At 43.0% G+C, this 25,904-nt stretch overlaps 1 protein-coding gene across 2 annotated transcripts in view; it reads right to left on the bottom strand.

Annotated features, from left to right (window-relative positions):
• Positions 1 to 683: 683 nt before the first annotated feature.
• The window catches only part of GVQW3 (GVQW motif containing 3), a 30,409-nt gene continuing 5,188 nt past the window's right edge, over positions 684 to 25,904 (bottom strand). The window contains exons 3-4 of one of the 2 annotated variants that reach the window (XM_077963922.1): positions 2,324 to 3,002; positions 684 to 2,224 (exon numbers count right to left, since the gene is read on the bottom strand). In XM_077963922.1, coding sequence (XP_077820048.1) covers positions 2,763 to 3,002 — 240 coding nt within the window. In that variant the 3' untranslated portion in view covers positions 684 to 2,224; positions 2,324 to 2,762. Of the gene's footprint in view, positions 2,225 to 2,323; positions 3,003 to 10,370; positions 10,494 to 16,374; positions 16,478 to 25,904 lie in introns of those variants that run through there. The other variant, XM_077963923.1, reaches the window with a different exon arrangement.

Raw genomic sequence — 25,904 nt, 5'->3', positions numbered from 1 at the left:
TGGTGGCAGCATAACAGGTACAAATCCGAAAAGCAATTTGGAAATACACATCAGAAACCTTGAAAATGTTTCTATCCTCTATCCCAGTGATCCTACTCCTGGGGATTGTTCCTGAGAAAATACAATTTTTAAACCATAGAGTGAGCAGCACACACTGGTATTTTTTTTTTTTTTTTTGCATCATTATGGGAAATAGTGAAAAACTGCACAAAAACAAGTTTCATCAGAGGAGAATACTTAAGTAAAAGATAGCAAATTCACCCAGTGAATAATAAATATGCAGACTGGTATGCCTGTCATAATTTAGGTGGGCTCACCCAGCGGGCCTGCTGGGCCCAGTACCATAGGATGGTACTAATGCCATCCCCATCTTACAGATGCGGCTCAAAGAGATAGAATGATCTGCTCAGGGCTAGCTGGCTTCAAAGTAGAGGAGCTGAGATTCCAACCCACATCAACATGATGGCAGAGCAGTCGGTGCTTTTCCTCTGCCACATGATGCCAGTTGTCGATGATGATCATGTTACCTGTGGAAAGTCCCTTTACATGACCCCTGGCATATTTCTTCAGTCTTGGGAGAACAATGCTAAGCCAGTGTGGACACGAGGGGCTGGCAATAAGTAGCAAAAGAGAAAAAAACTGTATGATACAAGGCTAAGCAATAAAAACAGAATACGTAGTTGTATCAGAAATAAAAGCGGTCAGAAAAATTATGCTCATGGACAACAGCAGGAAGGGGTAAGGAGAAATGGAAACAGATAATGTGTGAGTGGGTGCTCTCTTTCCTCTTTCTCTTATTGAAGTTTCCGTTCTTAACACTGTATTATTTGCACAATAAAAAAACAATTCACAATGAAAGATAGAAAGACAGAAAATACGAGTCCCTGGGGTGGCCCACGGCCATGCCTTGAGTCCAGCTGCAGCTCTAGGATTTCCAAAGCCATTCTGACAGCAGCACTCATAAAGAAGAAGCTAGTTCCTTTTGGATGAAGGGGGGAAGGAGAAAAATGTAGCGTGTGACCCATGCCAAGAGGCTTAAGTTCCTTGCCATCATGCTCCAGGGTTGGTGTCATTGCCACATCTGATCAAGCTCTTACCCTGGCTGGGGAGGTGTGCCTGTGACCTGGCACTTCCCAGTTCAAGAATTTTTGCATCTAATGGTATTGTTGATCCCTGTTCATTTGTTTCACCTCTGCTGGCTGGGGCTTGGGTTTGGCTTTGCTGGAGGAAGGGCCAATGTGGGATTCTCTCTAACTGAGGAACAGAGGCCAAGATGACTTTAGCCAGCAAAGAGAACAGTGAAACAGCAACATTTATGCCTGGGGTGCAGTGATTTTTCTTTGGTTCATGCTCACACCCCATACCTCATTTGATTTTATTCTACCCTTTAGATCACCATTCCTTTCCAGATTTCATACATTTGCCTATGCTGGTCTCTCTGTCTGGAATGCCCTGTCTCATTCTTCCTGACAGAGCTAAGCCCTGCCCATCCTTCAATACCACTTCATTGATGAACATTTTTCCAATCTCCTTTTGGGGAATGAATCATTCTATCCTCTGGCTCCCAAAACACTTGATTTGTATCTTTCCTATGGCAATTGCATTTGTCTACAGTACATGATAATTATTTATGCCCATGTCTGTTTCTCCTACTAAATGGTGAGCTTCTCAAGGTGGCCAAGAAATATGTCTTATCCAACTCTGATCCCTCACACAATGTCTGGCATGTGGTAGGTGCTCAATCAATGTATGGAATGACATTAATTTACAATGGTTGAATTCTTCCTCTTTCTATGCATGGGCTCTCTGGGAAAGCTGTTGAGATTATAGGCAGATGACCAATTGGTTTTTATGTCCATTTGAAAGAGGCAGGAAGAGGAAGAGAGTTAAAGCTATCTGTGGATCCATATTCCAGAGATTTCAGCCAGTGCTCCTTAGGGGGATGATAACTGGAATAATAACTAACATGTGCAGAGGCTCTTACTTACACTTTCACACCTATTAACTCAGTTGAGTCACACAAGGGCTCATGGAGGTAGGTTGGTTGGGCAGTATTTGGCCTGTTCCAGTGTTACAGCTGAGGAAACCAAGGCTCAGAAAAATGAAGTGATTTGCAAGATTACATCAACTCAAAGTAGGGCTGGGACTCAAACCCAGATCTGTTGACTCCAAATTCCATGCTCTTGGAAATGCTGAGGTGACAAGGGCACAAGCAACTCTTCTCCTTGATAAAGGTTTGCAGAAGGAAGAAAGGAAGCCTATGGTTAACCTTGATGAAGTATACTTGCACCAGGCCCCAGTTGTTACCCTCATACATATTTACCTCTCATCCAGGGCAGAGACCATGCCTTCTCCATCATTTCTCTCTCCAAAGTTCAGGTCTTTGGCAAGCCTCACACTTTTGCTGGGTCTTGATTTTCAGGTCTAAAATGAGGAGGCTGAGCTAGAAGTTTAAATTGGGTCACATTCACACTGGCACCCAACACAAAGCCTGGCGCACAGTTTCCATCACCCTCTCCATGGATGACTCCCAGTTCCAACACTAGAGGCCTCCAGGACTCCAGCTGACATGATGCAGTGTGTACCCTGCACGTTGCAGCCTCTTCCCAGGCTGGCTGTGGAAACTGAGCCTCCTCCAGACAGCAGGGCTGCTCCGCTCACGCGGATCAAGTCCGGAGCCTCATTAGTCATGTCAGATGACATAGTTAACACTTGGGGCCGGTACAGCCAGTTCATCAAAAGCTCCTATGTGCCTGGCTCCATCACCGCAGCTGAGGAACTACTGTATGTGGAGTAGGCAGTACATCAGAGGAACAGCGCCAGAGTGCTTCCAAATTGGTTTTGATTAATTGCATAGACCTGTCTTTAATTGGTGCCAGTGCAGCAGCCAGAGAACTTATGGGAAAGCAGGATGTTATGCTTTCATTCCCTGAAGTCCCATAAAGCAATGAAAGATGAGGAACAGAATCACTGCTCGTTGAAAATTCATAGACCGTGCAGACCTAGAAAACACAAATAAGTATCTGAATTGAAACCTAACCTCATTTTCCCAACTCATTGGAAGCCATGCATGTTCCCCTCTGCCCTGCCTGCCTGCCGAGATATGCAGCTGAGCAAAAGGTGTGATTTCTAAGAAACAAGTGCTTTAGCACAGAGACAGCATCCTCACCGCTCCCTCCTGGAATCGACGCCTGGAGGTATTTGGGAAGGTGCCTCCCCTCAGAAACGCCTCTCTTCAGCCCATCTCAATCCTATGAACTGTTACCAGAGACTGATTCACTTTGGGTGAAGCATTCATTCACACATTCATTCTTTCTTTTCTACCTCTTGGAGATTTAAGACATACGTATTGACCACGTACTAAATACAAAGCACTGTTCTGGTGTCATAAGGAATATAGTAGAATGAAAAAAACAAAACAAAACAAAAAGACGCTTTTCCCAGGAAAATTATTATATAGGAGAAAAGAGAGGACAGATGAACTGATGCATGATGAGTGACATCACATAAAAGAGGAACCATTGGGATTTGGCATCAAGAAGACTTGCGTTCAAATCTCAGTTCTGTTTCTTCTTACTGAGCCACCTCAGATAATCACTTTAATTCTCTAAGTTCCTCTCTTTTTGGGAGGCTGGAGTGCAGTGGTGCAATCACAGCTTACTGCAGCCTCCAACTCCTGGGCTCAAGTGATCCTCCCATCTCAGCCTCCCGAGTAGCTAGGGCTACAGACATGCACTACCACACCCAACTTTTTCTTATTTTTTTTTTTTTTTTAGAGATAGGGGTCTTACTCTGTTGCCCAGGCTGGTCTTGAACTCCTGGGTTCAAGTGATCCTCCTGCCTCAGCCTCCCAAAGTGCTGGGATTACAGGCATGAGCCACTGAGTCTGGCCTGAGTTTTAATTATAGAATAAAATAATGATACTTACTGCACATGTCGACTGTGAGACTTGTAAGAATGAGCAGGGTGGAAAGTACCCAGCACAGGGCCTGGCACTGATCAATAAATTGTTGCCAATTCCAAATAAGCATCACTAGTGAGGCTCTGATAGGGTGCTGGGTGACAGTTCAGTATTCAAGGAACAAACTATTACTGATCACAGACTCTATGCCAGGTTCTATCCTGGACATTAGGGATTTAGATAGGAAGCTCAGTCCTGCCCTTGAATGAGACTGAGGTCCACTAGGGAGTCACAGTGATTTAAGGTGGTAAGAATGGCAAAGTGTCACAGGTGTGTTCACAGAAGTCTACTCAGGGAGCAGTGAGGAGAAAAGGAGATACGGGTCACCTCTACCTGGGAAATCAGGATAGATTCGCCTAAAGAGGCAATGCTGGAACTACGTCCTGACACATAGGAGGATTTTCATTTATAGATAAAGAAGGAAGCATTTTCCATGAACAAGGCCACAGTTTCCTTCCTTTTGTTCCTAGAGCAAACAGGGGTTACCCCCATAGAATCTTGGAATTAGCTGTTCTCTTTGTATAGAAAGTTCTTCCCCTAAATTTTCCCAAAGCTGGCTCCTTGACATTTATAACCTGATATTTTATTTTTTCGTTTGTTTATTGTATATCTCTCCTACTAGAATGACAGGTCCGTGAGAGCCTGAGATCCTGGCTATATTTTCCTCCACTCTGTTACCACATCTAGAACATTGCCTGGCATATAGTAGGCATTCAGTATACATTTGTTGCATAAATAAACAACAGGAGGCACAGGAGGGCATACTGAAATTGAGGACCTATTCTAAGCACACTGCCTGGCACGTAGCGGACACTGAATTTTCTTTCGTAAAATTAAATAATGGGAAATGCCTGAAGCATAGGCCAGAGGAACTGAAGTGGAAGGTAATAGAAGAGGTGGCCTCTGAGCTGCACCTGGGAAGAATGACAATGTGATAGGGATGCTAGGAAGGGGATCGGGAGGATTAAATCATAGAACTTTTAAGTCCCTTCCAATCTTGAGCTTCTGAGAATTTCTCCCGAACAAATAATCTCTTGTCACCCTTCCTGATCCCCTCACTCACACCCCTCCTTTCCACTCCACCCTGTCTGGAGGCTGTAAGGACATCTGACGCACCATTTCCTGCCAATGTAAATCATAGACTGCTGTGTGATACTCATTCGCAGGTTTTACCATCCCCAGATGGAGATGGCCCCAAATCTCAGGGTGGAGGCCTCAAGCAAAGCCAGCCTTACCACAGGGTGGCAAATAAGGGGGAACTGTTTACCCACCAGCACCTTCCTGGCCCTGCTCCCAGATAATTTTATTTCCTCTGGTCCTGGATCTGCTCCTTAGTTGGATGCACCTCAGTTCACTTGCTGGAGCACTGATGTGTGACTGTTTAACTGCTGCTGCTTCCTGTCCCAGGGATCCTGGGCTTCAGGGAGCATGGGAAAGAGACAAGAAAGAGAGCTTTATATGAGGTAAGCCTTGACAGTAATCATAAAAGTCAAAGACTAACTTACACTTAGATAGTGCTTCACAGTTTACAAAGCCCTAGAGGACCCCTATTCATCCTTCAAGGCCCGAACAAATGTTACCTCTTTTCACTAACCTTCAACTCTCTCAGGCAGAGCTAATCCTTTCCTCCACACTTGATAAAACCTCCATGATAGCCCTTACTGCTTTGTAATAAACGTATCTGTGTACGTGTCTCGTTTCCTCCACTAAACCATCAGAACCCTGGGGACAGATCTCTTTTCTCCCAGTAAAACACATTTCTTTCTTTCTTAAAAAGTAATTTTAATGTTCATTATACATATTTTCTAACTATAAAAATAATATTTACAGTTATAATAATAAAATTATATCTATAAAAGCATAATGAAGCAAATTGAAAATCACTTATAATTTCATCACCCAGATCAAACCACTGGTAACGTTTTGGATATATCTTGAGGGCTTTTTTTTAGCATACAGAAAGTAAAAATGGGACCATATAATGCACGTGGTTTTATAGTCTGATTTTATCACCTATCTTATTGTGAACATCTTCAAACATCATTGACAGTTCTTTAAAAACATCATCTTAAATAGCTGCATCATTTCTTTTTCTTTTTTCTTTTTTTTTTTTTTTGAGACGGAGTCTGGCTCTGTCGCCCGGGCTGGAGTGCAGTGGCCGGATCTCGGCTCACTGCAAGCTCCGCCTCCCGGGTTCACGCCATTCTCCTGCCTCAGCCTCCTGAGTAGCTGGGACTACAGGCGCCAGCCACCTCGCCCGGCTAGTTTTTCGTATTTTTTAGTAGAGATGGGGTTTCACCGTATTAGCCAGGATGGTCTTGATCTCCTGACCTCGTGATCCGCCCATCTCGGCCTCCCAAAGTGCTGGGATTATAGGCTTGAGCCACTGCGCCCGGCCAGCTGCATTATTTCTCTTAATGAGTATGCCATAATTTTCTTAACAATTTCTCCATTGTGGGGTATTTGGGTTATTTCCTTCTTTTTACTATTTTCACAAATAAGTCTGCAATGAATAGCTGTTACATAAATCTTTGTCTGCATCTCTGTTTTCCTAAGAAAGATTCCTAAGAAATCTTCCTAGAAGATTCATTCCTAGGTCAACTGGTTTAAATTTTTTTTTTTTTTTTGAGAGGGAGTCTTGCTCTGTCGCCCAGGCTGGAGTGCAGTGGCACGATCTCAGCTCACTGCAACCTCCACCTCCCGGGTTCAAGCGAGGCTTCTGCCTCAGCCTCCTGGGTAGCTGGGATTACAGGCATGCACCACCATACCCAGCTAATTTTTGTATTTTTAGTAGCGACGGAGTTTTACCATGTTGACCAGGCTGGTCTCGAACTCCTGACTTGTGATCTGCTCACCTTGGCCTCCCAAAGTTGGGATTACAGGTGTGAGCCACTGCGCCCAGCCCGCTTTAAACTCTTTAAAGCTTCGTGATGCTCATTGCCAAATTGCTCTGAGAAAAAAATATCAATTTATAAATTTCACCAACGCAACAACATGTCTCACCTGACCAACATTATAATCCCATTTGTATCTTTACCAAGTCCAGTGTCCTTTTCACAATGTCTCACAAGTTAAGTAATTTTTCTTAAACACAGCAGAAATTATACAACCAAACTTAGAGGTATCCTCTTCCAAGATGTCAACCTGGGTGGGCATATTTATTTATTTATTAATTCATTTTTTTTTTTGAGACAGAGTCTCACTCTGTAGCCCAGGCTGGAGTGCAGTGGCACTATCTCGGCTCACTGCAAGCTCCGCCTCCGAGGTTCACGCCATTCTCCTGCCTCAGCCTCCCAAGTAGCTGGGACTACAGGCGCGCACCTCCACGCCCGGCTAATTTCTTGTATTTTTAGTAGAAACGGGGTTTCACTGTGTTAGCCAGGATGGTCTCAATCTCCTGACCTTGTGATCCACCCACCTCAGCCTCCTAAAGTGCTGGGATTACAGGCGTGAGCCACCGCGCCTGGCCCGGCATATTTATTTAAACAGTGCTTCCACTGCTTTAAACATTTCTTTTTTATTTGAAAATTGGCTGCAAAGCAGACAACACATTTTTTTGCATCTAAATTACAATACACTCTGTCTTCAGGGAATGATTTTTGATTTTTGGCAATAGTCAAAAGTCACTTGAAGTTCGTAAGATGAGAAGCTACAGCTGGGTTTGGGGTCAGAAATGAAGTGCAGTATTACAGTAATGAGATTGAGGTCTTTTGCAACTTGTAAAGCAAGTCCCAGAGGAGTTCTGGGCAGTAGTGGCAACATCAGAATAAAGGCTGAGCCTTTTAGCATGACCATTCCAAAGCGGCTGCACTCAGGTGGAGGAATGACTCTAGCACACAGTTATGGAACCTCCTCTCATGACTTCATCGTTACTCTGTGGATAGCCCCAGGACCAGGTGTCAACTTATTTCAGAACTGAACTCCAGGCCAGGTGTGGTGGCTCACACCTATAGTCCCGGCATTTTGGGAGGCCTAGGTGGGTGGATTGCTTGAGCCCAGGAGTTTGAGGCCAGAGTGGGCAACATGGTGAAACCCTGACTCTATAAAAAATGCAAAAATTAGCGGGCATGGTGATACATGCCTATAGGCCCAGCTACTCAGGAGGCTGAGGTGGGAGGATCACCTGAGCCCAGGAGGTAGAGCTGTGATTGAACCACTGCATTGTAGCCTCAGTGACATAGGGAGAGCCTGTCTCAAAAAAAGTAAAAAAGAACTGATCTCCAGACCAGGCATGGTGGCTAATGCCTGTAATTCTAGCACTTTGGGAGACTGAAGGAGGAGGATCACTGGAGCCTAGGAGTTCAAGACCAGCCAGGGCAACATAGTGAGACCCTGTCTCTACAAAAAAAAATTTTTTTTTAATTAATTAGCCAGGCATGGTAGCATGCACCTGTTGTCCTAGCTACTTGGAAGGCTGAGGCAGGAGGATCACTGGAGGCTGCAGCGAGCTACAATCCACTGCACTACAGCCTGGACAACAGTACTGATCTGATCTCCTTCCCTCTTCTTTCTTCCTCAAGTCCACTCGGACCTGATGTGACTCCAAGACAATATTTTAGAGGGGCAGTTTAAGGGGAGGGCGGAACATGGCATGGCAATGGAAAGAGCCTTCAGACTTCAGTCAGAAAGAAATGAGTCTGTTGTGTGGCTCAGCCTGTGCCTTTTGCCAGCTGTGTGATAGGTCCCATTAGTAAAGGAGGATGCTACCTACTTCCAAGGACTGTTTGGGAAAATGGAGAATATACATATAACCACACGTAGACACACAAACACGCACAGGCATACCAAATAGCTAATGCTTATTGAGTACCGACTCCATGCCAAATACATACTGTGCTTCCTATGCACATGGCAGACCCTGTTGACTGGCTAGCCAAAAGTCATTTGCTCCTTGTTACCTACCACTGCAGCTCCCTTGGGCCAATGAGATTTAATAGAACTCTGCTGGGAGTTACTGGGAGAGCTTTTGCTTTCCTGATGAAACAGGACTGCTGAGTCTGAACTGTCTGTGCCTCCCAACCCCTGCTTGCCTTGAACTTGGAGGTGAGGGCTGGGTGTCACAGTCATCTTGTAACCAAGATGGAAAGACCAAAGTAGCACCTTTGGAATTCTTGTTATGCTAGAAAATAACTACCTATTTAAGTCACTGTTAGTTATCATTACTTGCAGCTAAAAATATTGCAATATACATGCATAAAAAGTGTCCACACATAATCAATGCTCAATAAAGGGTAGCTATTTGTACTCATTAAAGTTCCCATCCTGTAGAGACTTGAAATGCCTTCTTTTTCTTCAGTTAGACCTCAGTCATCCCCATTGATCCCCTGCACCTTTGCAGGGCACCTACTCAGGACCAGGCTTTGTGCAAGATGCACAGGGTAAGAGGTGCCCCCAATCTAAGGAAGGAAGTGAAAAGCCTGAGAGTATGCCAGTCTCTGCTAAGACATGGCCCAAACCCAGAAGGACTCAACAGGTAAGTCCTACCGTGGCCTGGGCTTCCTCCTTCTGCCTGAGGCAGACCAAAGATTATGCGCGGGATGCTTGGTACGTCCCCTTCACTGCCCACCTCCTGCAGAAGCTTGGAGATGCTTCTGGGTGGTGGAGGAAATGCTTATTGACTTCCACATCTTTCCAGCCAAATGCTCCTACCAGGGGCTCCCAGTCTCAAGACAGCCTGGCTTCACCTGCTTGCTGTTTACGCCCATAGGAAACAGGAGGAATCTTTTTCAGAATATTTGCTCCAGCAAAAATTGTCCATAAAAGCTAACAATGGAGAGAAGGCAGACGTACTGAGCTACCTTTTAGATGCCTGGATGTCCCACATGGGATTTTATAGAGAAACAGATTGAACACAAAACCTATTTCCGCACTTAAAGTTGTATGGCTTTAAGCAGTTTAGACAACCTTTCTGAGCTTCAGTTTTCTTATTTGTAAAATGGAGATGGCTGGTCCAAAGGTAGTGAGTTATCTCAATCGATTGTTCACAGTCAATCACAGATTGAACTCCTCGTTCTACTCCTTCCCTCTTTCTCACTACTAAACTTAACTAGCCTAAAATAAATAAATAAATAAACAAACAAAATGGAGATGTGACAGCCAATTTTGTGTGTTCACTTGACTGAGTCCTGGGGTACTCAGATAGATTGGAAAACATTATTTCTGGGTGTGTCTGTGGGGATGTTTCTGGAAGAGATTAGCATTTGAATTGGTAGACTGAGTAACGAAGAGGTACCCCTTCATTAGGATGTGCATGGACATCATCCAATTCATTGAGGACCTGAATAGAACAAAAAGATAGGAGAAGGGCAAATCTGTTCTTGCTTCTTGAGCTGTGACATCTATCTTCTCCTGCCCTTGTGCACCAGCACTCCTGGCTCTTCGGCCTTTGGACTCAGACTGGAGTTTACACCTGGTTTTGGCTGGGCATGGTGGCTCATGCTGATAATCCCAGAGCTTTGGGAGGCCAAGGCAGGAGGATCCCTTGAGACAAGGAGTTCAAGACCAGCCTGGGCAACATAGTGAGGTTCCGTCTCTACAAAAAATAAAAATAAAAAATTATTTGGGCATGGTGGCACATGCCTGTAGTCCCACTTACTCAGGAGGCTGAGGCGGGAGGACTGCTTGAGCCCAGGAATGCAAGGCTGCAGTGAGCTAAAATCGTGCCACTATACTCCAGCCTGGGTGCCAGAACAATATCCTGTTTCTAAACAAACAAACAAACAACAAAACCCACTAAACTCTAGTTCTCAGGTCTTCGTCTTTGGGCTTGGACTAGAACACCACCATTGGCTTTCCTGGGCTCCAGCTTGCAAATGGCAGTTCAAAGGACTTCTCAGCCTCCATAATCACAATAAATCATATGACAGAATAAATCTATTTACATATATCTCCTAATGGTCCTGTTTCTCTGGAGAACCCTAATACAGGAGATTATGTCTACCTCCAAGGCCGGGAGTGGTGACTCATGCCTGTAATCCCAGCACTTTGGGAAACCCAGGCAGGCAGATCATGAGGTCAGGGTTCCAGACCAGCTTGACCAACATGGTGAAACCCTGTCTCTACTAAAAATACAAAAATTAGCCGGGTGTGGTGGCACACGCCTGTCTCCTTTTCATGGAAGAAAAGCAGACTGCCCTTTCTAATAGTGCGATGTATTTTATCCCATGTATTTTATATATCTATATATATATAAATAAAATAGAAGGCATAATAAAGGATAATAAAGGAACAGAATAGTATGGAGGAGAAAGAGTTGGGAAATTTGAAAAAGAACCATATAGAACTTCCAGAAATAAAAACATAATTACTAAAATTAAAGACTCAAAGATGAGTTAATCTACATATTCGAGCTAGCTGAAGAGGGAATCTGAAGAGACATTTTGAGGACATGACCCAAAATGGAGTAAAGAGAGATAAACAGAGAAAACCTGAACAAGAATTTAAGAGAAATGAAGAATAAAAAGAGAGAGCCAAACAGATGTCTCATAGGAGTTCCAGAAAGATTTAACAGAGGGACCGGGTGCAGTGGCTCATGCCTGTAATCCCAGCACTTTGGGAGGCTGAGGTGGGCAGATCACCTGAGGTCAGGAGTTCGAGACCAATCTGGTTAAATGGTGAAACCCTGGCTCTACTAAAAATACAAAAATTAGCCAGGCATGGTGGCGTGCACCTGTAATCCCAGCTGCTCGGGAGGCTGAGCCAAGAGAATCACTTGAACCCAGGAGGCGGAGGTTGCAGTGAGCTGACATTGCGCCATTGCACTCCAGCATCGGCGACAAGGGTGTGAGACTCCATCTCAAAAAAAAAAAAAAAAAAGGGCTAAGTGCAGTGGCTCACGCCTGCAATCCCAGCACTTTGGGAGGCTGAGGCAGGAGGATTATCTGAGGTCAGGAGTTCAGGACCAACCTGGCCAACATGGTGAAACCCTGTCTCTACTGAAAAATACAAAAATTAGCTGGGCGTGGTGGCAGCTGCCTGTAATCCCAGCTAATCGGGAGGCTAAGATGGGAATTGCTTGAACCTGGGAGGCGGAGGTGGCAGTGAGCAGAGATCACGCCAATGCACTCCAGCCTGGGTGACCAGAGCGAAACTCCATCTCAAAAAAAACCAAAGATTTAACAGAGGGAATGGTGGAAAATCATTATTTAAAATATTATGGGGTTCTTCAGAGAAACAGGAAACAGAACCAACAAGATATGTGCGTGTGTGTGTGTGTGTGTGTGTGTGTGTGTGTGTGTACAGAGAGAGACAGAGATTTATTATAAGGAATTGGCTCACGCAATTATGGAGGCTGAGAAGTTCCAAGATCTGTACCTGGCAAGCTGTAGACCCAGGAGAGCCAACAGTGACTTTCCAGCCTGTGTCCAGAGGCCTGAGGAAAAGGAGAGCCAGTGGTGTAAGTTCCAGTTCAAAATCCTGCAGTCTTGAGACCCAAAAAAAGAGCTGATGTTTCAGTTTGAGTCTGGAGGCAGGAAAAGACTGATGTCCTATTTCGAGCAGCCAGGTAGGAGGAGTTTCCTCTTACTTGCAGGAGAGTCAGCCTTTTTGTTCCATTCAGGCCTTCAACAATTGAATGAGGCCCCTTCGCATTATTAGAAAGGGCAGTCTGCTTTACTCAGCCTATTGATTCAAATGTTAACGCATCCAGAAACACCCTCCCAGACACACCCAGAATAATTGTGTGACCAAATATCTGGGCACCCCGTGGCCCAGTCAAATTGACAAATACAATTAACCATCATGAATTATTGATAATTTTCCAAAACTGGAGAAACATACCAAGACAGTAAATAAACAGTCCAGGCACGGTGGCTCATGCCGGTAATCCCAGCACTTTGGGAGGCCAAGGTGGGTGGATCATTTGAGGTCAGGAGTTCGAGATCAGCCTGGCCAACATGGTGAAACCCCATCTCTACTAAAAATACAAAAATTAGCCAGGCAGTGGTGGTGCATGCCTGTAATCCCAGTTACTCAGGAGGCTGAGGCAGGAGAATCACTTGAACCTGGGAGGTAGAGGTTGCAGTGAGCTGAGATTGTGCCACTGCACTGCAGCCTGGGTGACAGAGTGAGACCCTGTCTCAAGTAAAATAAAATAAAATAAAATAAAATAATAAATAATTACATGACTAGTCACATACTGATGAAACTGCAGAACCACAAGGCAAATACAAAAGTCTGCAGTGACAAGGGTCAGATTATCAAAAGGAATGTTAACTACAATGAAATCAGCTTTCTCATCAGCAACAATGGGAACCAGGAGACAGTAGGATAATATCTTCAAAGTGTGCACAAAAAACAGATCTCAAACCAGAATCCTATACACAGTCAAATTAACAAGTGAGAGCCAAACTTACAGACATTTTCTGATGAACAAAGACAGTTTACCTCACAGAAACTTGCTGGAAGTATTTTAACACATTAACAGATACACTTCTATAAGAAAATTGAGGCCGGGTGCGGTGGCTCAAGCCTGTAATTCCAGCACTTTGGGAGGCCGAGACGGGTGGATCATGAGGTCAGGAGATCGAGACCATCCTGGCTAACACGGTGAAACCCCGTCTCTACTAAAAAATACAAAAAACTAGCCGGGCGAGGTGGTGGGTGCCTGTAGTCCCAGCTACTTGGGAGGCTGAGGCAGGAGAATGATGTAAACCCGGGAGGCAGAGCTCGCAGTGAGTTGAGATCTGGCCACTGCACTCCAGCCTGGGCGACAGAGCGAGACTCCATCTCAAAAAAAAAAAAAAAGAAAAGAAAAGAAAATTGAATTCAGGCTGGGCATGGTGGCTCATGCCTATAATCCTAGCACTTTAGGAGGCTGAGGGGGGAGGATCGCTTGAGGTCAGGCGTTCAAGACCAACCTGGCCAGCATAGCAAGACCAACTCCATTAAAAAAAATTTTTTTTAAAGAAAATTGAGGCCAGGCACAGTGGCTCACACCTGTAATCCCAGCACTTTGGGAGGCCGAGGCAGGCAGATCACCTGAGCTCAGGAGTTCGAGACCACCCTGGGCAACATGGTGAAACCCCGTCTCTACTAGAAATACAAAAAATTAGCTGGGCGTGGTGGTGTGCACCTGTAGTCCCAGATACTCGGGAAGCTGAGGCATGAAAATCACTTAAGCCCTGGAGGCAGAGCTGCAGTGAGCTGAGATTGTACCACGGCACTCTAGCTTGGCAGCTTGGGTTACAAAGTGAGACTCTGTCTCGAAAGAAAAAAAAAAAAAAAAAGAACAAAGAAAATATAATGCAGAAAGAAGTAGTAGCATGTAAGGTGTGGGATACAAGTGAGGCACTGAAGCTAGATCTCATCAGCCCAGATAGCAGACTGTTAAAACTTTCAGGAATTTTGAGAATTGGTTGTTACACAGTCATCTTCTTTCTTTTCTTTTCTTTCTTTCTTTTTTTTTTTTTTTTTTTTTTTTTGAGACGGAGTCTTGCTCTGTCACCCAGGCTGGAGTGCAGTGGCCGGATCTCAGCTCACTGCAAGCTCCGCCTCCCGGGTTTACGCCATTCTCCTGCCTCAGCCTCCCGAGTAGCTGGGACTACAGGCGCCCGCCACCTCGCCCGGCTATTTTTTTGTATTTTTTAGTAGAGACGGGGTTTCACCGTGTTAGCCGGGATCGTCTCTCGATCTCCTGACCTCGTGATCCGCCCGTCTCGGCCTCCCAAAGTGCTGGGATTACAGGCTTGAGCCACCGCGCCCGGCTTTTTTTTTTTTTTTTGAGACAGAGTCTCACTCTATGACCCAGGCTAGAGTGCAGTGGTGCCATCTTGGCTCACTACAACTTCTGCCTCCTGGGTTCAAGGGATTCTCCTACCTCAGCCTCCCAAGTAGCTGGGACTACAGGCACAAGTCACCACGCCAGGCTACTTTTCATACTTTTGTAGAGATGGGGTTTCACCATGTTGGCCAGGCTGGTCTCAAAACTCCTGACCTCAGATGATCCACCTGCCTCAGCCTCCCAAAGTGCTGGGATTACGGGCATAAGCCACCTCATCCAGCCCATTTTCAAAAATTAAATTATGTAAACTTACAGTTAAATGAATCACTTTAAATATAAAGGTCAAAAATCCTTACAATACATGTCTTAATTATTTTACCACATTATGCTATTATCCATGCAACTTTTATTTGTATCTCCTGTGTTTATACAGTAGACATACTATGGAATGGTGTACTGCTCTGCATCTCTTCCCAACTCTACATTCAATGTGCCACATTGGTAATTTGAATATTTACACTCTAGAAATTAACAAATGTTACAAATCAGAGATCCCCAACCCTACCAAATGAAAACTGGTGTTAAATATTTACCAGCATACCACTGAATACAAGAAATAATGAATTATTTATGAATACCACTCCTAGGTGTATACCCAAGGGAATTAAAAATATATGTTCACAAAAAACTTGTACATGAACATTCATAGCAGTATTCTGCATAATAGCCAAAAGGTGAAAACAACCTAAATGTCCATCAACTGATAAATAAATAGAATGTGGTAGATCCACACAATGGAATGTTATTCAGCCATAAAAAGGAATGAAGGGGCTGAGTGTGGTGGCTCACTCCTGTAATCCTAGCACTTTGGGAGGCCGAGGTGGGCGGATCACGAGGTCAAGAGACCGAGACCATCCTGGCCAACATGGTGAAACCCCGTCTCTACTAAAAATGCAAAAATTAGCTGGGCATGGTGACACGCACCTGTAGCCCCAGCTACTCAGGAGGCTAAGGCAGGAGAATCGCTTGAACCCTGGAGGTGGAGGTTGTGGTGAGCTGAGATCGCCATTGTACTCCAGCCTGGGCAACAAGAGCGAAACTCCGTCTCAAAAAAAAAAAAAAAAAAAAAAAAAGGAATGAAGGACTGACCCATGCTCCAACATGGATGAACCTTAAACACATTCGGCTAAGTGAAAGAAGCCAGACATAAAAGGCTACATATTACGATTTCATTTATATGAAATCTCCAAAATAGGCAAATCCATGGAGACAAAAAGTATATGAGTGGTTGCCAGGGGATTAAAGAAAATGAGGAGACTGCTAATGGGTAGGGGGTTTCCTTTTGGAATGCTGTAACTGTTCTAAAATTAGTGGTGATGGTTCTACAATTTTGTAAATATACTAATGATTTTATTGGATATGAATTATATTTCAGTAAAAAGAGAGAAAGATAGGCAACAAAACTGGTAGGCAGGTTTATAAATCTAAATAAACACTGGCTGTTAAAACACCTAATTTGAGCCCAGGCATGGTGGTTCATGCTTGTAATCTCAGCACTTTAGGAGGCCAAGGTGGGATGACTGCTTGACCCCAGGAGTTCGAGACCAGCCTGGGCAATGTGATGAAACTCTATCCCTACAAAAAAGTACAAAATTAGCTGGGTGTGGTGGCATGCATGTGCAGTCTCAGCTACCTGGGGAGCTGTGGTGGGAGGATCCCTTGAGTCCGGGAAGCATAGTTTGCAGTGAGCCAAGATCATGCCACTGTACTCCGGCCTGGGCAACAGGAGTAAGACCCTGTCTCAAAAAAAATAAATAAATAAATAAAATAATAATAATAATAGCACAGAAACATTAAAAGGATGGGAAAATATACTAGGCAAATGCTAAGCAAAATAATGCAATATTGACAGATTTTAAGTTGAAAATAATTACTAGGGAAAAAGAATCATAAGATAATGATAATGACAAAAGGAAAAGTTGACCAGGAAGATATATCCCAGAACCTCTGAGTACCACCTGGCAACACTGCTTCCAAATATACAAAGCCCCCTCAAGTCTTCAGCATGCATGTAAGGAAACTACCAGAGGCCAGAGAAAGAACTACCTAAAAGGATTAGAAGGAACTATTTTTGGAGATCACACAGGTCCACTTCCTATTCCTAACATCTAGAGTGGCAAGACATATTTCATAAGGTTTCAGGTGCCCTCAACACTGGGGCAGAATTAGCCCTAGACTAATATTACTCTGGTCTCATCTAACAAAGCTTAAAAGTAGTAGCCAAAAACTGTTTCCAAAAGTCAGTCAACTGAAACTGAGGGAGATAGGTAAAATTGGTAGATAAAGTCATTAAAACCATTATAACTGTATTCCATGTGATCAATAACCTAGAGAAAAAAATTGAGCGTGTTAAGTAGAGACATGGAAGATATCAAAAAAACCCAAATTCTGGTAGCAATACACTCATTGCCCATATCTTCTAAACACCATTCTCCAATAAAATGAACCAGGGCTAGAGAGAAATCGAGAATAGAGAAATGGCTGGTCACAGGTGTGGAGAGGCAAAAAACAAGATAATCTTGGAGTATATTGTAGTACCAGAAGGTAAGGACCTGCTAAGAAAAAACAAAAGGTCACGAGCACATCAAAGGGACACAGAAGCCAACCTGAAAAAACATCCAATGGCCAAAGCTGGAACAACTTGAGCAACAAAATAAATAACACAGTGTGGGATTATTACTCAAAATATAAAACAGACATACATGAGTCCAAACATATCCATAGAGATAGAAAGTTGATTAATGGTTGCTGGGGCCAAGGATAAGAAAGAATGGAGAATGACTGCTTAATGAGTATAGGGTTTCCTTCTAGTGTGATGAAAATGTTCTGAACTAGATAGTGGTGATGGTTGCACAGCACTGTGAATGCACTAAATGCAACTGAGATGTACACTTTAAAGTGGTTAAAATGGTGAATTTTGTCATATGAATTTTACCACAATAAAAAAATTACCAGAAAAATCCCTTCTTTCATTCATCTATCAAACATTTATTGAGCAGTTCCAGGCAAGGTTTATTCTGGGTGCAGGGAACACGGAAGAATCAGATGTGGGCTTGGCTTTTAGGAGGTCCTGGGCTGGTAGGGAAGAAAAACATCCTGCAAACAACTAAGTTCAGTTAAGTGTTACAGTTTTCTTGACGTCAGAATGTGCATTGCTACAATCAGATATCATCTCACCCCAGTTAAAATTGCTTTTATTCAAAAGACAGGCAATAATGAATGTTGGCAAGGATGCGGAGAAAAGGGAACCCTCATACACTGCTGATGGGAATGTAAATGAGTACATCCACTACAGAGAACAGTTTGAAGGTTCTGCAAAAAACTAAAAATAGAGCTACCATATAATCTAGCAATCCCATTGCTTGGTATATACCCAAAAGAAAGCAAATCGGTATATCAAACAGATACCTGCACTCCCATGTTTTTTTGCAGCACTATTCACAATAGCCAAGATTTGGAAGCAGCCCAAGTGTCCGTCAACAGACAAATAGATAAAGAGAATGTGGCATATGTACACAATGGAGTGCTATTCAGTCATTAAAAAGAATGAGATTCTGTCATTTGCAACAACATGGATGGAACTGGAGGTCATTATGTTAAGTGAAATAAGCCAAGCACAGAAAGACAAACCTCTCACTTACTTATAGGAGCTAAAATTAAAATAAATGAACTTATGGATATAGAGAGTAGAATGATGGTTACCAGAGGCTGGGAAGGATAGTGGAGGGTGGGGTGGGGGGAAGAAGGGATGGTAAATGGGTACCAAAAAATAATTAGAAAGAATGAATAAGATCTAATATTTGATAGCACAGCAGGGTGACTATAGTCATAATAATGTAATTGTACATTTAAAAATAACTAAAGGAAGCCTGGGCGTGGTGGCTCACGCCTGTAATCCCAGCACTTTGGGAGGCCAAGGCAGGCAGATCACCTGAGGTCAGGAGTTCAAGACCAGCCTGGTCAACATGGTGAAACCTTGTCTCTACTAAAACACAAAAATTAGCCAGGTGTGGTGGCGTGCACCTGTAATGCCAGCTACTCGGGAGGCTGAAGCACGAAAATTGCTTGAACCCAGGAGGTGGAGGCTGCAGTGAGCCGAGATGGCACCATTGCACTCCAGCCTAGGTGACAGAGCAAGACTCCTCTCAAATGATAATAATAATAATAACTAAGAATATAATTGGATTGTTTGTAACACAAAGGATGAATGCTTGAGGTGATGGATACCCCATTTACCCTGATGTGATTATTATACATTGTATGCCTGAATCAAAATATCCAATGTACTCCATAAATATATACACCTACTATGTATCCACAAAAGCTAAAGCTAAAAAAATAAAATAAAGAATGTGCATTGTACATGATGGTGGGGGAGGGCAGCTGCTTCACTGAGTGGGTTGGTGGGTGGTGGGGGAGAACAGCAATGGTGAGACTGAGGCTTGAGTCCAAAAGGGGAGTTTGCCAGGTGGATGGCAGCAGAGAGGGATTCCAGGCACAAAGTGGGGCATGATTGAGCAAGCTCAAAAAGTTGGTGTCCAAAGCCTCCAGTTTTCAGCAAACTCCAAGCCAAATAGCATAGGAGCAGTGTAGGGGATGGTCTTCAGACGGTGAGGTGAGAGGTGGGTGGCCACCCCTGTCCAGTTGCAGTAGGTGACAGTATGAGATGTTGGGGAAACCACATGGACCTGCTCAGGGTCAAAGAAAGCATGATTCCAAGATTGGGTCACTGGGTGGGTGGTAGGTACTGCCCATCCTTAAGGTGAGCCTGCAGGAACATTCTGTTCAGGAGGTCAAAGTAGAATAAAATACACAGTCCCCTAATTGTATCCCCTCATACTACACCCATCACCTCATTTTATGTATTCTACAATTTTTAATTTTTTTATTTATGCATTGGAAACCAACTTCCCTTTTCCTTGGGCTTCCTGTTTTCATGTTTGAAATATATGTTACTATGGAAATGTCATGGCACAGTATAGTGGCATTTATAAGTGAAGTGTAAAGAATTTTCAGAACATCTAGAAACATAAGACTGGGGTTTAGGGATATAAGTCCTAATTATGTGATAGCATTCATGACTTCAGACACTGTGTCATGAATATAAGCATACTCAGAAATCTGAGACAGCACAGAGGAGATAGTTGAGAGCTTTATTAGGATTTATGTGCCCAGATTTTTAAAAACATATATGAGACATATTAAAAACACAAAACATAACACACTACTTGGGAAGAACATCTGGAAAAAATGGATGACAGAATGCCAACATTTACTTACGAATACACACCTCTGGAAGGACCAGGGGACCTGGACACCCTAGAGAAATTTGGTAAAACCCTCTGCACCACTTTCTATGCTATAAATATGTTCCTTAAACATTGTATGTAAACCAACTGTTGGTAAATCATTTGTTAAATGCGAGGGTGAGCATGATTTTAAAGATACTGTAAGAATGTACATTTTAGTAAAGGAAATAATTACTGATGGAGTAATAGAAAAAACTCACGGATTGAGTGAAGTTCAAGGTCGTTCATTATTATCCTGGCTCTGCCACCAACTAAATGTGTGATTCAAGAAAATCATTCAACCTCCCTGGGCCAATTCCCTCATCGAGTTTGGGTTGTAATCCTGAATTTTCACTTATTAGGTTCTTAATGCAAGGTACAGGGGCACTGGCCCACAGCCTCAAGTCCAGTTTCTTCTGAGAGGTAATATTACACACTAAATCCTTGCAGACAGAGCTCCAGGCTCTCTCACATAAGAAGAGCTACAGTTACCATCGTTCTGTGTTTTGCTCCTTTACAGTCCACTGTCTCATTTTCACAATCACCCTCAGTTGATGATTACAACTTTTTGTTCCAATTCTTTACAAAAGTTTGTTCCTCAGCTCTGTCCTCTAAGAAAAATTGACAGTCTAAGGTAGAAATCCTTTCTTGGTGCTCCTCTCAACCTCTGGCCCCTTCCCTAACCCACAATGCTGGGCACTGCCCAAGGACAAGGGCTGTACTCTGTGCCTAGTGCAGGCCCAGGCTCAAAGAAGGAATTCAGCAAATGACCGCTGTTTTTTGTTTTTGTTTTTGTTTTTGTTTTGAGACAGAGTCTCACTCTCTCGCCCAGGCTGGAGTGCAGTGGTGTGATCTCAGCTCACTGCAACCTCCACCGCCCAGGTCCAAGCAATTCTCCTGCATCAGCCTTCTGAGTAGCTGGGATTACAGGCGTGCACCACCACGCCCAGCTAATTTTTGTATTTTTAGTAGAGACGGGGTTTTACCATGATGGCCAGGTTGGTCTCGAACTCCTTACCTCAAGTGATCTGCCCGCCTCAGCCTCCCAAATGGCTGGGATTACAGGCGTGAGCCACCGTGCCCGGCCTGGCTGGCTGTTTTTGAAGGAGGAAGCTGAGGCAAGGAGATGGGTCTGATGAAAGACCCGAACCCTAGGAGTGGACTCCTGAATGCTTCTTTAAACATTTCTAAACTTTCCAAATTTTCTACAATGGACAAAAATATCAAAACCGCAAAGCATTAAACTCTCCTTTTCCTGGCTTTCTGTCAATGCCCTTGTCTCCCATAAATAATGCAGTAGGCAGTTTCCTTCTAATACTGCTAACTTTGCTCAGTGCTCCAGCGTTTGGCCCAGGAAATAGGGCACACATCTTTTCTTTAAGAGAAACAGCCATTTTGGTCTTCTGGTCTGTTTTGCTTAAATAGCTATGACACTATGCATTTGTCTTTGTGGACTTAACACCTGCCATCCTGCCCCAGGCAAAGACTCCTGCCAACTGGCTCCAGAAAAGGTCATTTATCAATAGTGTTTAGGCACCACCTTGATTAATCTGCCATACAGGAAGTACAAAACACCACTGTAAGAATTCTTTTGTCTTCTTAAGCAAAAACAGGTTTAGGCCTTAACTGGCAAGAGATAGAAAGCTATGAGTCAGGCTTCTTACCGACTACCACCACGTTGTAGAGTAATTCCGGAGCTGTTAGGACGCCTCAAGAAACAGAAGAAATTATTCTCTATTGAGCACTTACTCCATGCCAGGTGTTGTGCTGTGTGCCTCATATACACTGTTTAATGTAAGCCTCACATCTAATAATCACTATCTAACATAGATATTTTTACTAATTTATCTTATTTCTTGTCTGTCTCCCTCACTGAAACGTGTGCTCATGAGGAGGAACATTTCTTGGGGTCTTGTTTATTGTGTCTACAATGGCATCATACACAGATAAGCACTCAATATTGTTGAAATGAACAAAATGAACAACTCCATGAGACAGATGGTATTATTTCCCTTTTACAGATGAATTAACTGAAGACTTTAGATGGTACAAATGAACTGCTCAAAGTCACATAGCTAGTTAAGAAGCCAGAACTGAAACCCAAGCCTCACTCGCTCATTCTATAGACCAGAGGACTTATACTTAGATCTTAAAGAACTCTTTCAGCTTGGCAATTATATGAGCTATAGGCCTATAAAATATGTATTTACCTTGTGTACTCATTTGGAGGTTTAAAATTTCACTAAGGAGACATTTAACATTTTTATAACAATCATTTTACTAAAGCAAAGATTAAGTACACATTTTCCCAACATAACAATTTCACCTATGGATAGGCATTAGCTACATGATTTTTCATTTTAAAACCCCACAATGATTATTTTTCAGACATAAATAAAAAATACACTGGTTCTGGATGCTAACAAAATCACATTTGCAAACCTTAAGAGTTTGGTAACTTACAACATTAAGATGACTAATGATATGTGTGCGTTATTCTCAGTATAGAATACCCAAAATTTCAGTGTACATCTGTGTTGCTTGAGTGTCCCAGTATGGGAGGAGGTAGACTTGGCACATCGAAAGTCACTGCTATACTAAAGAATCATATGAAATCTCAGGGATTCTTCAGAGAATCAGCTATTATAAAATCCATCTCAAGAATTCATTTTGTGTGAGAACGTGAGAATGAAATGCAAAGGAGGTTAATTTTACCCAGGAGAGCATTCATATCCTTTTCTACTTGTCAGAATATATTTGATTCATAAATGGTCTTTTACCTACCTAGGACTACATCACAAGAGCATGCCACACATGGTGTCTTCCCTTAACACTTTGTGTTTTTTTGTAGGGATTATGGTCACATGGTCACATGGTCTCTTCTCCTCCTGGGCAGGTCCTTTTCCCTTCTGGCCCAGCCTTGCTGCCAATACAAGATCATACAGCCTCTGTGTCCACCCAGCCAAGTTAATTGTTCAGGGACCAAACTAGTGATCTGGCCTCAATCTCTCCACTGCCAGCTCTAGATGCTATTGATTTTTACTGATAATACAAGTAATAACATACTGGAGAAATTTTTTTAAAGCATAAAACCAGGAAAACCCATAATCTAACTACCCAGAGTTTGCCTATCCTTTCCATCTTTTTAAAAGACATTTTCTGGATTTATACATACAATTTTGTATATCACTCTTTTCACTTAACACTACAAGTACTTTGCCATGCTGTCAAATACTCTTCAGAAACATAAATTATAATGATGGCACAACAGTCTACTGGATAGTCATACTGAATTTATTTAACCGATTTTCTACTGGTGGACTTTAAGATTGTTAAGCATTGATTTTGCCCACATTTTAGACTATTTCTTAGGACAGATTCCCAGAAGTGGAATTAGAGGATCAGAGGATCTAAACATTTTTAAAGCTCTTGATAGATACTGCCAAATTGCTTTTCAGAAAACCATTGCCAGTCTACACTTCCAACATTGCCAGTGTGTTTTTCTACCAATATAGATCTGTCTAAAGGATAATAAAATTTAAATGAAACACGCAGTCCTCAAATTATTAATGCAGCTGGAAAGGCATCAAGACCAGAGCACAAAGGCATGTGGCAATGGTCATACCTATTTCCAGGTATGCAGTTAACAATGGGTTAGTGTGCACACATGGAATAGAAATTTTGCAAGAGTGAAGAGTAATATAATTAGATTTCAGACCATCTAATCCAAGGCCTGTGTCTATTTTGTCCACTGCTGTATCCCGGCACACAAGATAGCATCTGGCACATACAACCACTCAATAAAAGTTTGTTGAATGAATTAACACAGAATCTTCTTTCAGATGCAATCTTTCAGCAGCTGTAGGGTTTAGTTACTCCTGAACTCACAGGAAACATGACTGGCTGGATCAGACACTCTTGTAATGGTCTGTTCAATACTGAGATTCTATTACAACTTTGGAAAATCAGTTTAAATAAAGGTGACACAATAAAGAGATCTCTAGGGGAAAAACAAATACACTTACCTAAAAGGACACATCTCAGTACCAGTTGCAAGGTGCAAATACACATATGTATCTGTAATACTTATGTATATTTGCAAGCATGCAAAAAATACATTTCAGTGAGTTTTGTCATCTCCATAGTACACACTTTAATAGGTGATAACATAAGCTTATTCAAATGCTGCCCATGGTCAAATCATTTTTGGGACTACCTTCAGTTCATTCTATTATTGTTGGTTGCAGCTTGGCATCAGTTTCAGTGTTGCCAACACTGGTTTTGATATTTTACATGGGAATAATATAGGTGGTTTTATAATATCATTTTTAGTCAAAAACAGCACAAAATTTATTTTGTGAACCAGAATATTTCAAGGTAAAATAGCCAATCATTCAGCTATAGTTTACTCTCCTGGCTCCACGGATTCTCTCCAATATTCCACAATTTCCTTTTTTTTGTTTGAGACAGCGTCTCACTCTGTCGCCCAGGCTGTAGTGCAGTAGCACAATCATGGCTCACTGGAGCCTGGACCTCCTGGGCTCAAGTGATCCTCCTACCTCAGCCCTGCAAGTAGCTGGGACTACAGCCATGTGCCACCATGCCAGGCTAATTTTTGTATTTTTTTGTAGGGACAGGGTTTCACCATGTTGGCCCAGGTTGGTCTCGAACTTCTGGCCCCAAGCAATCTGCCCACCTCAGCCTCCCAAAGTGCTAGGATTACAGACGTGAGCCATCGTGGCTGGCCCACAATTTCTACATAATAAATTGCCAGATCAATGTGGCATTAATAATGTTATTGACGGAAAATAATCATCTGTCATTTTTATATACACACTATATACACTAGACTGGGGGTTATGTCAAACTACAGTCCATGGGCCAAATCTATCCTGCCATTTGTTTTTCTATGGCCTAAAAGCTAAGAACGTCTTTTTTTTCTTTTTGAGATGGAGTCTTGCTTTGTTGCCCAGGCTAAAGTACAGTGGTAAGATCTTGGATCACTGCAGCCTCTGCCTCCCGGGTTCAAGCGATTCTCCTGCCTCAGCCTCTCGGGTAGCTGGGATTACAGACACACACCACCACGCCTGGCTAATTTTTATATTTTTAGTAGAGACGAGGTTTCACCATGTTAGCCACGCTGGTCTCGAACTCCTGACCTCAGGTGATCCACCCACCTCGGCCTCCCAAAGTGCTGGAATTACAGGTCTGAGCCACCGTGTCCGGCCTCTTTTTAACATTTTTCAATGGTTTAAAAAAATCAAAATAGTATTTTGTAAAAACTATATAACATTCAAATTCCAGTATCTACTTATAAAGTTTTATTGGAACACAGCTGTCCTCATCTGTTTCTGTATTAACTATGTCTGCTTTTGCACTAAAATGTTTAGTGGCAAAAGAGACCATATGGCCCATAAAGACTCCTTTACACAAGTCTGTTGACCACTGGACTATGCCCAAGTGAGTCCTTGGAGGGGACCCACTGGAGTTCCCCACTATAGATTTTTTGTTTCCAGATATTCATACTGGGAAAGGGGTGATACACTAGGACAGTATTGGCAAGGATCTGATAAGGGAGACACTCTAGAACATAAATACATGATGGTTACCTCAGAAAAGATATAAATGCCTAGTAAAATCTGGGTGGGCTGATTGAAGAAGAAGCAATTGGAGAATGCAGGGTAACATACACAGTTTAGCAGCAAAGGTAGGCTCTTATTGAGTCACATGGGACCCTGCTGAGACCCAATCCCAAAGAGCCCAGCGAAACTCGCTGGTGATGATGTCTGCAAATAGCAGGGAGGCTGAGCAACATTTGTAATGCAATGACAGACAATTTCCCAATAGTACCCCATTCCTTTATCAGGTGTCCTCA

The sequence above is a fragment of the Macaca mulatta genome, chromosome 14 (genome assembly GCF_049350105.2).
Source record: "Macaca mulatta isolate MMU2019108-1 chromosome 14, T2T-MMU8v2.0, whole genome shotgun sequence".
In the NCBI taxonomy this organism is placed as follows: domain Eukaryota; kingdom Metazoa; phylum Chordata; class Mammalia; order Primates; family Cercopithecidae; genus Macaca; species Macaca mulatta.
Note: the sequence above shows the minus strand (reverse complement) of the source record. Positions and strands in the feature narration are given on the sequence as shown.